Source organism: Melanotaenia boesemani, chromosome 17 (assembly GCF_017639745.1).
Source record: "Melanotaenia boesemani isolate fMelBoe1 chromosome 17, fMelBoe1.pri, whole genome shotgun sequence".
NCBI classification, from domain to species: Eukaryota; Metazoa; Chordata; class Actinopteri; order Atheriniformes; family Melanotaeniidae; genus Melanotaenia; species Melanotaenia boesemani.
This window is the reverse complement of record NC_055698.1, coordinates 18,801,067-18,815,672: the sequence shown is the minus strand read 5'-3', so window position 1 is coordinate 18,815,672 and position 14,606 is coordinate 18,801,067. Positions and strand designations below refer to the sequence as shown.

The window sequence follows — 14,606 nt, the reverse complement described above, 5'->3', positions numbered from 1 at the left end:
ACAATGGTAGTCATTCTTTTTTTTTGTATGTGCTGCATGCCAGAGTACTCCTAAAATTGTGTCATTCCATACCCAGGTCACTTTACGTTAGTAACACATATCACACAGAGTGCAAACGTTTAGAGTAGTTATATATTTATTAAACAGTGTAACACCTACTAAGTTTCTTAATAACCTTAAGGCGTTATTACCAGTCCAGTGAAAAATTACTTTAGTATTATACCTTTTTTACAATTATTTCATTTTAAAATATTGCCATTTCTCTCCCCTGCCTTCAATTAAACTATGTGCTTTTATATTGCACTGGATTTCTGGCACTATTTGATGTTCTCCTTTTAAGTAAAAGTAAGAGTTACATCAAGTTAATAAGGTCTCTTTGCATTTGCAGGTTTTATCTACACTTGTGGGGGTACGCTGAAAGGCCGAAATGGCAGCATAGAGTCGCCTGGCTTTCCCTATGGGTACCCCAATGGAGCAAACTGCACCTGGGTCATTGTTGGGGATGAAGGAAGCAGAATCCAGCTCATCTTCTTGTCGTTTGCTATAGAAGAAGAATATGACTTCCTGTCCTTGTACGATGGACACCCACACCCTGCTAACTTCAGGACAAGGTAAGACCAATAAGTTATATATTTCACCTCGGAAGCCAGGAAACATTGACCATTGCCTCTCAGATTTAATGTCATCAGATGGCAGTCAATGGTTTTCCAAAATGATCCTGTTACACTTGTAGTGTTAAATTGTCATGGTGGTAGTGAAATCTAAACCTGACTTTATCATTTTATGAGCATCAAGCTGCCTTGCCAATGATTATTAATTCACACACACACACACAAAGCTTTTTTTTTCTCTTTTTCTGTAATGATAATTTGTTTTTAAGCCAAAGGAAGTGAATGAACTCAAAGAACTCCCGAACAACAGAGGAACTAGATGCTCATGTCAAATTTTTTTCTGTGGATACTTTTTTCAAAGGTGCATCCTGCTTTTCAGTATAAACGTTTTAGTTTTACAACAAACATAGACAAGCTGATATTAGAATTGGCTTATTTATCGCAAGCAATAACAACAGCGAGCTGTCCTGCTGTAGTACACAACTGCCAACGCTCAGTCACCCCCGCTGTGATTTCCTTTTAGTTATTGAATTAATTGATTGAGCTTCTCTTGTGAGAAACACAACACGCGGATAAGACCTGACTTCTGATGAGCTATTAAAATTTCCTTGTCTTATGATTTTATCAGACAATCAATAGAGCCAAATAGCATCTGTGTTTGACTCTATTCACATTTGACATTTATACTGAACCTTGTAATTAAATTAGTCATCAGTTAAATGATAAAGTGTGTGACAGTTGTCAGTTGAAATGCTGAATCTATTACTCGCTACTTGTGGGAATTAGATTGATCTGTTTGATCATCTTAAAAGCATTTTAGTTCCACTGACAGTAGATGAATGTCTTTGTTTTCTTTCTTTCTTTTTTAAAAAAACTCTTACAGGATGGCTGATTGGTACTATAGGTACTTGCCTAAAACTAATAAATGATGTTTTTCCATTAAAATGATTGTAATGCTTTACATAGAAGAGGCATACATTAAAAAAATAACATGTCTCCCTCCTAGAATCAACATTACAATGAAGTTAGTCTGTGCTGACAATGGGAGCAAAGATATAGCTGTGTCCAGCCATACCATAGCTCCACACTGCACTGCTTAAATGTTGTGTTTGAGCCTTGAAAAAAGGTCATTTCTATCTTACTTACATGTCAAAAAGCCAGATAAATTAGCAACCAACTGTGAATTAGACACTTATTTCCATTTAGGATTATGTGGATGTCAACATCCACATAGAACTAATTATTTAAATTAAGATTATTCATTCTGAAACTGTGTAACCTTGTATTGTATACTTCTAACTGCTCTTTTTCCTCATGGAAACAGCATCCTCTACACATACCAGTCTTAGGCTTTCAAATGAAGTGCAGCTTTCTGCACCCAACTGCCTGTCTTTCAAGAATTGTAAAGTCTGTGCCTGCTGGTGGCGTGGGATAGCTTAAGTGCTATTTTAGCTTCAACGGCTACTTTTGTTATTCAATTCAGTCAACTTTTTCTTAAACTTCTACTATTTCTTTAACCATTTGTCTTTTTTTAGTTTTGGCCTGGTGTTTAAAAGCAAAGTTCAGGGAATTTCTGGTGCTTATGAAATGATGATTCTTTAACTCACTGGAACTTCTATTTAAGATATACCTGCTCTAAAGACAAGTTTATAAACAGAAAACAGCTTAGATCAGGGGTAGCCAACATTGGTCCTCGAGGGCACCAATCCGGCAGGTTTTCCAGATTTCCGTGCTCCAACACACCTGACTTAAACTAACAAGTCATTGTGGAGATCCTTATAGGCTGTTGGATCCATTTAATTTCAGTCAGGTGTGCTGGAGCAGGGAAATCTGGAAAACCTGCCGGATTGGTGCCCTCGAGGACAGACGTTGGCTACCCCTGGCTTAGATGAATTAATTTAACTGGTTACAAGTCATTAATTTTATCCAGGTTACTTGAATCCACCGAAGTGCATCATGAGATATATTTGAAAAAGTACTTTTACTAACTACAGCTCAAAACTGTCTTCACAATATAGTATCTAGCTATGCACTGCATTTAGTTATCTAACTTTATATATAAATATAAATATATATACAGATGTGTAAAGTAACAGTGACACAAACAGTAAATCCACTATTCCAAGACTGAAATGAAGTGCAAAGTGTTGATAAACCAGAAAGCCTGAGGTTAGTAGTTCATCCATGAGACTGCAGAAAAGTCTGACTTGAGCAGTCTTAACAGGCCATTGTTGTGGTGTGAAGTGTTTTGTATGAAGTGGTGAGCTCTTAGTCTCGCCCACCTGGGGTTGATGTCCTACAGGGTGGGAAGAGATGTTCCACTTGTGTGTTCAGCTGAATGAATCACTCTCTGCAGGGTGCTGTGGTCACAGGCAGATCTGCTCCTGTACTAGGTGATGATGCTGCCTTACAGGACACTTTAAATAGCATGGTGGAGACCAACTGGATGGATGAGAAGTCCTTCAATTTTAACACCTGGGTGTCTGTCTGGATTTCTTCAGCATGACCTGAATGTGAAGAGTTCAGTTTAGTTAAGAGGCATCTGCACTGTGGACACTTTTTACAAGTTATGTTTATGGTATTGGGGCGTCTCTGTTTATCCTTTCATACTGTGTGTATTATATTTGATACATACAGTTTCTGATATGTTTTGCATCATTTTATAGTTAAAAACTTTGCTCAAAACCCTGTTGAACACAATCTGATACCTGTCTTCTGCCCCATAGTGGATACCTTTTGCACTGCAATAGTTTTTACATATCACACGTTAAATGGTAAATATAAAAAATTTTTTTTTTTTTTTTTTTTTTGTTTTGTTTTGTTTGTTTTTTTTACATTTTATTAAAGGACAAAATACAGACTTCAGATGAAAGAAATTACAATAGAAGTGCAACAGTTTTTTTTTTTTTTACTGTCACACATGTTTTTGGTAATCATGATGAGGACGTTTAGCTTTTGGTGGCTTTGCAGTTGTATGCAGATGTTGTATACAGGCTTGGGTTGCATGTGTGTATAGGATTAGGGAGCTAGAAGTCACGAGGATCCTTTGTCCAAAAGCTAGTGTTGTTTATTCCTGAGTTTGTTCTTATTTTGGCAAAGTAAAGAGGAGTAAGGTGTTTAAGAATGAGTGGAGTTAGTAAACAACATTCCCCAATTCCCATTCTTCCCATTTAAGTGGCTCATTGTGGTGTGTAGTAGGTTGGAGATGACGTCCGTTTGCATTTTTTCACCCTACACAAACTGAAGGAGGTCAAATGAGCCGATTGGGGACGAGCAGGTGACGTGTCACCCGTTTTTGAAAGCAATTTTATCACTGCAAATTAGAAAGCTGTGGACAATTATCAGTTGTTTCCAGACACTGTTACAATGGGAAAATAATAAAATATCAACTCATTAGCCATATCAGTTTCACCCTGTTCAGGATTTGTTACAGGCCTATCCCAGCTGTCACTGGGTAAGAAGCACACTTTGGACAGGTTGACAGTCTATGACATGGATACAGAGAACTGCTCAACAGCAGCAAACCACACAACCAAACACTTATTATAATATAATATAATATAATATAATAAAATGTTTGCTGTCTCTTCAGCACATTGTTTATTTTCAGAATTTCCATTTTCACTGTAATGTTGACTGCAGTCAGAAAGTCATTTCTTTCATTACATTGGGCATGCATTAGGTATTTACACTGATGTAGAGTTAGACAGCAAAATCTGGCTTGATTCAGCTGAGGAAAAGGGATTTGGGTTATGGAGAGATGAAAAGAGTCATCCTGATACTTGGGCAGTTGCTGAAAAGCAATTCTCTCATCATGGGGAATGAACCATGTTCACTTGGTTCAACAGGCACAATTTCTAATCAGCCAGCTGCACTAATCAACCTTTCTCGGACAATCCTGTGGCTTTTAGTGCTCAAATAGCCATACAGAGTTAATTAAAGAAGGGAGCAATAGAGTAGAATTGACTATAATAGGCTGACAATGGGATTTTGGCAGTTTTCATGTGATTACTGTTTCTAAAGGCGAGGTTGGGTGGGGGGGTTGGTGATTGAGAGCAGACAGATTGAGGGAGAAAGTGAAGAATGCCCTCCCTGCTCCTATTGGTTGATTGGGATTTCCTGCTTATCAGAGATAACAGGATATGATGTACTTGGTGAGAGTGGTATTGCAAGCATTCATGTGTGTTGGCTTGTGTGTGTGAGTGCATGTCAGTGAGGAAGATTTATGGTCTGCATGGTTACAATCACCCCACTAGTTAAGCCAAATTACCTCTGCTGTCTCATTTTCATTCTCTCCACAACCACTCCCCCCCCCCCCCACACACACACACACTTTCTGCTGTCTTTTCCCTCCCTTCACATATGTGCACACACCTTCACCTACACACCCACACATATGAACACATGAATATGGCTACCAGGCAAAAAGGTGATTAAAAGGTCAGATTTATTAACAGGAAGATGGTAATTATAGGGACCGTGATTAACAAGGATTACACATACACAGGATTGTGAGTGACCACACAATACACAAACTCAAGACCTACATAGGTTGGCCTCATGAATGTAACTGAGAATCCTGACTGAAGTGGCACCAGCAGGCCTTTTTAAAGAATGTATGGGCATTTTTCCTACAGAATTTGATTATCAGAGGTCATGTTACTTGTCCAAACAAGTTTAAGGCTATTTATGAGTTTCACCAACAACTTATTCAAGATAGAAAGCATGTTTTTTTCTGTATTTAGTTGTGTTAAGCTCTGTGAGTGTGCTTCTAACTTTACTAATAATTCTTCTTTAGGTTCTGACAGGGAGAATTCATTTTACCAGTATATTGTTTGACTGTCCTACATTATCAAAAACACATCTACATTGTTCTAAAGAGAGGCAGTATGAGTATTTATGACAGGACTCATGCCAGGGATCTCCCATTCAGGTCTTGAAAATCCACTGACCTGCAGGTTTTAGATGTTTCCTTGCCCCAAATGGATCAACCAGCTTCTTGTTAAGTTCTGTACGATGACTCATTAATTTGGGTCAGGTGTGTTGATGCAGGGAAACAGGTAAAACCTGCAGGCGTGTGGCCCACAAGGCCTGTAGTTTGAGATCTCGGATTTATGCCATCCGATCATGTTAGACAGAACATTTTTCTTTTACCACTTTGCAAAGACAATACTGACTTTTTCTTTATCCAACTTTAGTGATACTGCACCCTTATTACTTGCTTTAGTTACCTCACCTGCTATTGGAGGCTATTTTGATTTCTATATTTGCTCTGATTTTCCTCCTCTATACTCATTTTTTCTCTTTTTTGTCATTAGCATTTGTCCACCTGTTAAGGATTTAGCTCGTTAGTATGTTAGTAACACAATCTGAAATATTTTTCTTCAGAATTTTTTTTATAACACTACATTTAACACCTTTAAAACTACATTTAAGAACTTTGTGACTTAGATGGACTGGATATTGACTTGGAAACATTGTCATGTCTCACAAATCTCTATCAAGACTTGTTGCATGTCTCATAGCCAGTTTATGCCAGTTTACTGATGACAGCCCTTCGTTTTATGACTTTCTTTAGTAGAATTAATCAAAAGAAAACAGGTGACAGAGACTGAGTTAACAGACAAATGCAGAATACTAAAGGAAGTGTGTGTAATACTGGTAGAGATGCTCGAACAGAAAGTTCAACATTATGAAATTTTTGTTATTTGACGAGTTTTTGTTTTTGTTGTTATCCGGTGAATTGAACATACATTTAGGTTGTTTATCTAATAAAATTAATTCCCATTAAAACCTTTCTCGTATGGCAGGTCCTTAAGAAAGTTTAACTCACAGTAAAAACAATATCTTAGTTATTTGTTTTCATCATCTATAATACTGTCAATGCCTATTCATTTCTATTCATGTTTGTTGGTTTCATTTTGGGGTTTTTTCATGGAACAAATACTTTCGTATTTTTTTTTTTTTTGCTGACAGAAAAGCACAATATAACTGTGATTAGAAATCTGCATAAGTTTAATATTGCTCAGCTTTCTTTTATTGCTTTGGTTCCTTTGGTCCTGCCATTGTATGAAGTTATCTTTCTTTGTTATCGTCTGCAATTTGAAAGGGCTGGCTTCTTGTGTAGTGTGAAAACCTGGTAAAATAGCATCACAAAAACTGTTGGGGTGGAAGACGTGAGTGGGACAACAAGCAGACTCCTGAGAATTCACCAGCTGTCTGAAAATGAATAATGTCTGAGTGCCAGTGCAGTGTCTGAGAGATTTTGAACATACATGGAGATGGATGGAATACAAGTACTAGATGATGGGGGATGAGGCACATGCTTTTATTTCCAGACTTTCAGGGTTCCATTCGGAAATGACCAGATTGAGGGTTGGATCTCATTGAAGTATAAGCTTAGTACAAGTTGCAAAGGCAAAACTCAAAACTGACACAGATGTCAATATCTAACGTAAAATAAAAAGGCAATTATTTGTAGTTATAAATAGTTTTTAAACTAAGTCATAATTGGGTTTTAGAGCATGAAAAGTCAGTTCACAGGAAATCAAGGAGATTCTCCAAAGAATAATTAAGAGTAACTGAAAGAATTTTAATGTGCCACTTACTGATATACCACATTTAGCACAAATCAACCAGCCTTCCCTTTGTGACTTGAAAATCTGCTCAGATTTTTAAAATGTAAAAGTGCAGGGATTTGCTTGAATGCAAAGCATGTTTGCAGCCACACACATCTCTGTAAATACCAGAATCATGCATTAACAAAATCATTGAAGGTTCAAGTTTTATGGGACTAAAGCCTCAAATTTACCATACTGCATTTAACATGTGGGTCATAGAATGGATTGGTGTATGTTAGGGTTAATAACATGAGAGTCATAGGCTGCAGGCTTGTTATTAAACTAATGGAGGAGCAGTTGTGTTGTTTTTATACTGTGATGCAAATCGATCGTGGATTATATAGGCTTTAAACAATTTTCATCTATACATTATGTTTCTTTTAACATTTCAAATTACTGTAAAGACCGATTAGTGTTGTTTTCTACATTTATATCTTTTATCTCATTTTATGTGAGCCTCTCTTATCCTAATGTATCATTAATGTCTTTATGTGATTTGGGTGCATCCGCTGCATCCTCTTAGATGTGTTAGAGGTGGTAATTCATTTGGCCTACACATGCACACTTAAGATGTGTTTTTACATGAAGGATCTGCAATGTCATGCTCACAGCAACAGCTGAAGCTACATCAGGTCACTGTATGAATATTTGATTAATCCAGTCTGCCAAACTGCCCATTCTGTCCTGTGGATATTTGTTTTGTGCAAGCGAATCTGTTCCATTTGCTAAAATTAACTACTGTACATTAGAGCAGATGCATGTCAACAGTCTGAGAAAATAAATAATCCTAATTAAATGTAGATGGGATGAACAGATTAGTTTTGGAAGATACAGAAAAAAAACAAAAAAACAAAGAGAGATTTAAATATAAAGTTAAGTGGGTTATCTGAGGTCTCAGAGAGCCTGCGTGGCATGCTGCCAGCAAGTTTTCCATTTGATTTGACTTCAAATTATGTCAGTTTCTGAAGTTATGATGAGTAATATTTTTTTTTATTTTCTTTGCACTTATATCCAGAATCTTCCAAAAGTCAGACACTACAAACAAAGTTATTTATGTTGCAGATTTAGTAGAAATAATTCAGCAAACACCCAGAAGTTTACTGTGATGTCAGGAAGAATAGGCTCTAAATTTAAATAACTGTGGTCTGCAGCTTTTAATGTCCTTTCATGTTGTGATCCGTGCCCAGTGTCCTTTTAACTCAGTAGCAGACAAAGCCAGGGAGAAAGCAGAGTAAAAGATAACACCTACATGTAGATGTCATGATAAGACAAAGAGCTGAATATATGAAAGTGCAACTAAAACACTAAAGACTAGGAAAATCCTGATTAGCATAAAATAGTCCTAACTCATTAATCACCTACCACCCTAGTTAAATCATTTCAAATTATCCAGTGATTTTCACTGATGTGTAAAGATTCGTGAGTGTCCTGAATGAAGCATTAATGTTGATTAGCATGATTAGCTACAGGTGTGAGAGACATCATTTCTAGACAAGAGGCTGCTAAAAGCTCTCAGTTTGAACTCAGTAACACTTTTTAATAAATAATAATGTGTAACTGTAAGTACTTAAAGCACATTTTGTTTTCTGGTATCAACTGCAAATTGTTTTGAATTTAATATATGAGTGGATGTAAAAGGTTTAATCAGGGCTCGAATTACACAAGTGCTTTTGGGGGAGCCTCGTTTTTGCGTAAGTTGCAGTGCACGGGGATATATAGCAGTGCATGTAGCGAGGTAATAAATACGGTTACTACCAAAAAGACAAAGAAGAAAAAAAAACCTCTGCTACTATTGTATGCAGCTTGTTTAATCAGAAACAGGAATGAGAAGTTTTTTTAACAACCACAAAAGGAAGCATATCAAGCGTTTGTTGTTTGCTGCTGTCCATGGTGCTGAAGGAAACTGAATGGACCACCTGCTTTGTTTGGGAGATTTAATTATGCTGAGCTCCTCTTAGCCTAATTCAAACCCTGGGTTTAATGATCATTAAAACAATAAGAATAATTGATGTACATGTTGCAAAAGTTGTAAAACAAAAAGCAGAAGTTTAAGGAAAACTGATTTTACTAAAGCATTTCTGTGATGTGGGATGAAGCCAGGTGCCCTGGAGCAGTTGGAAGAGCTGAAATAGAGGCATCTTTAAGAAAAGCACAACTTCAGGATGAATGATGGAGCAGAGGGGCTGTTTATGGCTCTGGCAAGCAGCAAGTTGAGTCTTTATATGTTGGAAATATGTTGAAAGGATTAAGTGTATTTTATAGCTTGTCTTCACCAACCTTGCAGTTATCAGGTGTTTATCTTGCTTCATCATTGGTACTTAAGTGTGAAATCAAAAGGCTGTCATAATACTTTTTTTCTTATATATTAGTCTCTAATATCATAAACTGTTAAGGTAGGTCATTCAGCCTTTTTAAATTGTGTTATACTCGTTTGCTTTGCTCCAACATGGACCATATTCTGGTTTTGGTGAGGCACCATTGCCTGTTCACAGTCTTAAAAGAGCCAGTTTTCTTTTCCATGTGTCTGTTTGAGCTCTGGGTTTGTCAGAAATGAACGTCTGAAGAGGACAGCCGTGCAAAAACAAGCTTTCTAAATGTAAAATGATTATGCAGAAAAACGTCAGTGTATGCATCATAATGAAGAAGAGAACCCAAACACGGAAGATGTGTAAAAAACTGGAAAATGTATAACAAAAAAATATATTTTAAATGAAGTTAAAACAAGACAAAAGTTGCTGCTTGGGCATATAATCCATTAAACAGAAATCCAAATGTTAAACAATGACGAGGATGGCAATGATGTCAAAAAACACACTCATCAAAAGCTGTTTTCACACATGCACAGCAGTCATAAAATTTTAAGATGTTCTGGAGGGGTGGCATGTGAGTGTAACGGTTCCACAGCTTTTGTGTTGAAGATCTTGGGGGGATGTTTTCCTGCCAAGTCTTATTTAAACCTCTGGAGGATCACCAAGTCAGTGCATGGAAGCAGCAGTGTATCTTCCAGAGAATTTGCTGTGATTGAGTTCACAGCAGTGAGAGTTGCTGCTTCATACTCTTAATATGCTGATCTGTATGCTGCTTTTCACTCACTCATTTTCGTGCATATATTCAGATGCATTAGCTATTGAAATCAACAGAGAAGAAAAAAGTCATTAAAGAGATTCATCTGCCACTCTTCAAATCCTGTAATCAAAACACAGCGATTGCCACAGCATTGCCTCATGCCCTCTTCAGACAGATGCTCCCCTACATCCCCTTTCTTGCATCTTCAACTGTGAATCTCAAATTCCCTCACTGTGACCGTAACATATCCGCACAATATATATATATATATATATATATATATATATATGGCTGAAACTAATTGAAAAAAAAAGAAGTTTTTACTCTGTTGGTCTTAATCATGACTACAGATCAGTTTCTTGGAAGAAACGTAAAAGGCAGAGAAAGTTCCAATAAGGAAAAGTAACCAGAGAAAGAACTGTTTGGAAAAATGGAACAAAAAAGGAAGCTCCAGAAGAAAAGAAAGACACTCAGGTAATCAACTTCCTGACATTAGAAAGTACTTTTGCATGGCGAAAATGTAGTCAAATTATTTTATGTTAGTTTATGAAACCTAGCAGATTTGACAAAATATTACTAATACTGTATAGTAAAAGTGATACTAATAAAGGTACACTGTAATATAGGAAAAAAATGGGAAACGTGCTCAAAAGTTTAATTTCTTCAAATTTGTAAATGAATGTAAATTTGTATAGACAGCATTTAAAGAAGTAAATGCAGTTGTTGCTCTTTTCCTGATGTTGTACATCTGTTTGCTTGAATTTTTTTATTTTTATTTTTTTTTAAATCTGTTTCCTTTTTCACACGTAAGGAATGTTCCTCGTTAAATCCTGCTCACAGTGTAATAGAAAGATTTAGCAGGAAAACTCAAAGCAATCTACTTTGCAGCATAACAGTTGTAGCATCTATTTAAACCTGTTTTTAATGTGATCTGGCCATCTGGTCACACACCTCATGTGTGTGCACTCTCATACTGGATAGGTTCAATCATACAGCCAGTGTCATAACATTCATACATAAATTACATGGGTGATGTGATGTGACTTGAACTAAAATGCCTGGCAGCTGAATGGTGGTCAAACGCCATAGGCAAGGCAAGGCAAGGCAGTTTATTTGTATAGCACATTTCATGTACAGGACAATTCAAAGTGCTTTACATAAAACAAAGACATTACAGATATTAGAATAGTAAAAGGCATCAACACATAATCAACACATAATCACAATAAAATAATAAATTACATTAAAATGATTAAAAGCAAGATAAGTTAAAAAAAAGTTACCGTGCAGATTTCATGCATAGGCGCATGAGAAAAGAAAAGTTTTTAACCTGGATTTAAAAATGTCTACATTTGGGGAAAGTTTAATCTCCACTGGCAGTTTGTTCCATTTGTTTGCAGCATAACAGCTAAATGCTGCTTCTCCATGTTTAGTCTGGACTCTGGCCTGGACTAGTTGACCAGAGTCTTTGGATCTAAGAGCTCTGCTAGGTTTATATTCTCTGAACATATCACAGATGTATTCTGGGCCTAAACCATTCTGGGATTTGTAAATGATCAGAAGGGTTTTAAAATCTATTCTGTGACTGACTGGAAGCCAGTGTAAAGATTTTAAAACTGGTGTGATGTGTTCAGATCTCTTAGTCCTGGTTAAAACTCTAGCAGCAGCGTTCTGGATGAGCTGCAGATGTTTAATGCTCTTTTTAGGAAGTCCTGTTAAAAGACCATTACAGTAATCCAGTCTACTGGAGATGAATGCATGGATGAGTTTCTCTTGGTCTTTCTGGGAGACTAAACTTTTAATTCTGTTGATGTTTCTGAGCTGGTAAAAAGCTGTCTTAGTGACAGCTTTGATATGGCTGCTGAAAGTCAGATCTGAGTCTATCAACACTCCCAGGTTACGAACTTGGTTGGTAATTTTAAGAGCCCGAGTCTCCAGGTGTTTGCCAATGCTGACCCTCTTCTCTTTGCTACCAAACAGAATAATCTCAGTTTTGTCTTCATTTAATTGTAGGAAATTCTCCCTCATCCAGGTGTTTATTTGCTCCAGACACTGACACATTAAGTCTATTGGACTGCAGTCATCTGGTGACAGAGACACATAAAGTTGTGTATCATCTGCATAACTTTGATAAGTAATGCTATAGTTTTGTAATATTTTACCCAAAGGGAGCATATACAAGTTGAACAGAAGAGGTCCAAGGACTGACCCCTGGGGGACTCCACAAGTCATGGCCACTCGCTCGGATTCATAGCTGCCGATCGTAACAAAATAACTCCGGCCTTCTAAATAGGACCTGAACCAGTTAAGGACCGCTCCAGAAAGTCCAACCCAGTTTTCCAGCCTGTGCAACAGGATTCTGTGATCTACAGTATCAAACGCAGCACTGAGATCCAACAGAACCAGGACTGATACTTGACCAGAATCGGTATTCAACCTAATGTCATTTAACACTTTGACCAGAGCTGTTTCAGTGCTGTGATGAGGTCGGAAGCCGGACTGAAATTTATCAAGATTTCCACTTTCATTTAAAAAGTCATGAAGCTGGTGAAATACAACTTTTTCAATAATCTTGGAAATAAAAGAGAGGTTAGAGACAGGTCTATAGTTGTTCATTATAGAGGCGTCTAGAGTCCTTTTCTTTAGGAGTGGCTTAATAGCAGCTATCTTTAGTGACTTGGGAAAAATGCCTGATGCCAGCGAGCTGTTAACTATCAGTAGGAGATCACTTTCTACTGAGGTAAAAACTGTTTTTAAAAAGTCGGATGGTATCATGTCCAGAGTGCATGTTGTTGATTTCAAATGCCAAACTGTTTCTTGTAGGACTTTTAAATTCACCATTTTAAATTGTGACATGACATCAGAATTATTTCCGGGTTTTAGACACAGACTAATTTTCTTGTTTGACTGTGTGGAATTAATATTTTGCCTAATTGTTTTAATTTTTTGGCTAAAAAAGTTTGCAAATTGGTTGCATTTCTCAGTGGAAAGGAGCTCTGGGCTTATCTGTTTGGGAGGATTTGTAAGTTTTTCAATCATAGCAAACAGAGTGCGAGAATTGTTGACATTCCTGTTAATCATTTCAGATAAATGCAGCTCTCTGGCCGAGCACAGCTCATTGTTATAGTTACGTAGGCTTTGTTTGTACAGCTCATAGTAAATTTGAAGTTTATTTTTCCGCCATTTCCGCTCAGTTTTTCTGCATTCTCTTTTTAGGCTGGTAACCACAGTGGTGTTTCTCCATGGTGTTTTCTGTTTGCTCAAGTTGCTCTTGATTCTTATCGGTGCAACAGCATCCATTACATTCAAGATTTTCAGATTGAAATTATCCAGGAGTCCATCAACTGACTCTGCACTGGTTGTTGGTAACATCGCTATGGCCTCCACAAACTTAGCACTTGTTCTTTCATTAATGTACCTCTTTCTAACGGAGAAGCAGGTTGGTTGAACATTCTGAGTGATCAGTAAATCAAACAAAATACAAAAATGGTCAGACAAGGCCAAGTCAGTGACCGCAACAGAAGAAATATCAACACCCTTTGAAATAACCAGGTCCAGAATGTGACCTCGAATGTGGGTCGGTTGTTTAACATGTTGCCACAAACCAAACATGTCCAATATGGAAGAAAATTCCTTGACATTACCATCCGTCATGTTATCTATGTGAATGTTAAAATCCCCAGTTAAGATGAAATGGTTAAAATCAGTAGAGATAACCGACAATAATTCAGAAAATTCATCAATAAAATTTACACAATGTCCTGGACGTCTGTAGATGATTAGAAATAGGATTTTAGGAATGCCCCTTAAAATAAAACTAAGATATTCAAAAGAAGTAAAATCACCAAATGACATTTCTTTACACTGGAATGAATCTTTAAATAAGGCAGCTTCTCCTCCCCCTTTCCTCCCGTTTCGACATTTATTCATGAAACTAAAATGAGGGGGCCATAAGCAAAATACGCACTTTACTGTATGTCACAAAAGGTCTGGTCACGTTATTCTACTTCTTTCAGGTTTCCATATAGAGGCCAGCTTATGCTGTGCCTCCTGTTTCTGCACTGACCCAGTTTGTATCTGCAGTCCGCTACAGCATCAATTTTACACCTGGCTAGGTCCCCCCCCCCCCACCCCCCCCCACCCCCCCCCATACACAGGAACAAAGATGCATACTTTCAGATGCAAACTAAACTTAAGCTGCAGAAATACAATGAGGCACACAAAAAAGACATGCACACAGGTACAGAAGAAACATGCACACAAAGGCCATGGGAAGCTGCTGTGTGTGATTGGTGTGAAAATAAACAAA

General features: G+C 37.3%; 1 protein-coding gene across 1 annotated transcript in view; it reads left to right on the top strand.

The window, feature by feature from the left end:
• Window positions 1-14,606, top strand: part of LOC121657225 (CUB and sushi domain-containing protein 3-like) — a 364,605-nt gene that overhangs the window by 88,257 nt on the left and 261,742 nt on the right. Inside the window, exon 2 of the mRNA XM_042012632.1 lies at window positions 389-611. Within this exon, the coding sequence (XP_041868566.1) occupies window positions 389-611 (223 nt within the window). The remainder of the gene's footprint in view (window positions 1-388; window positions 612-14,606) is intronic.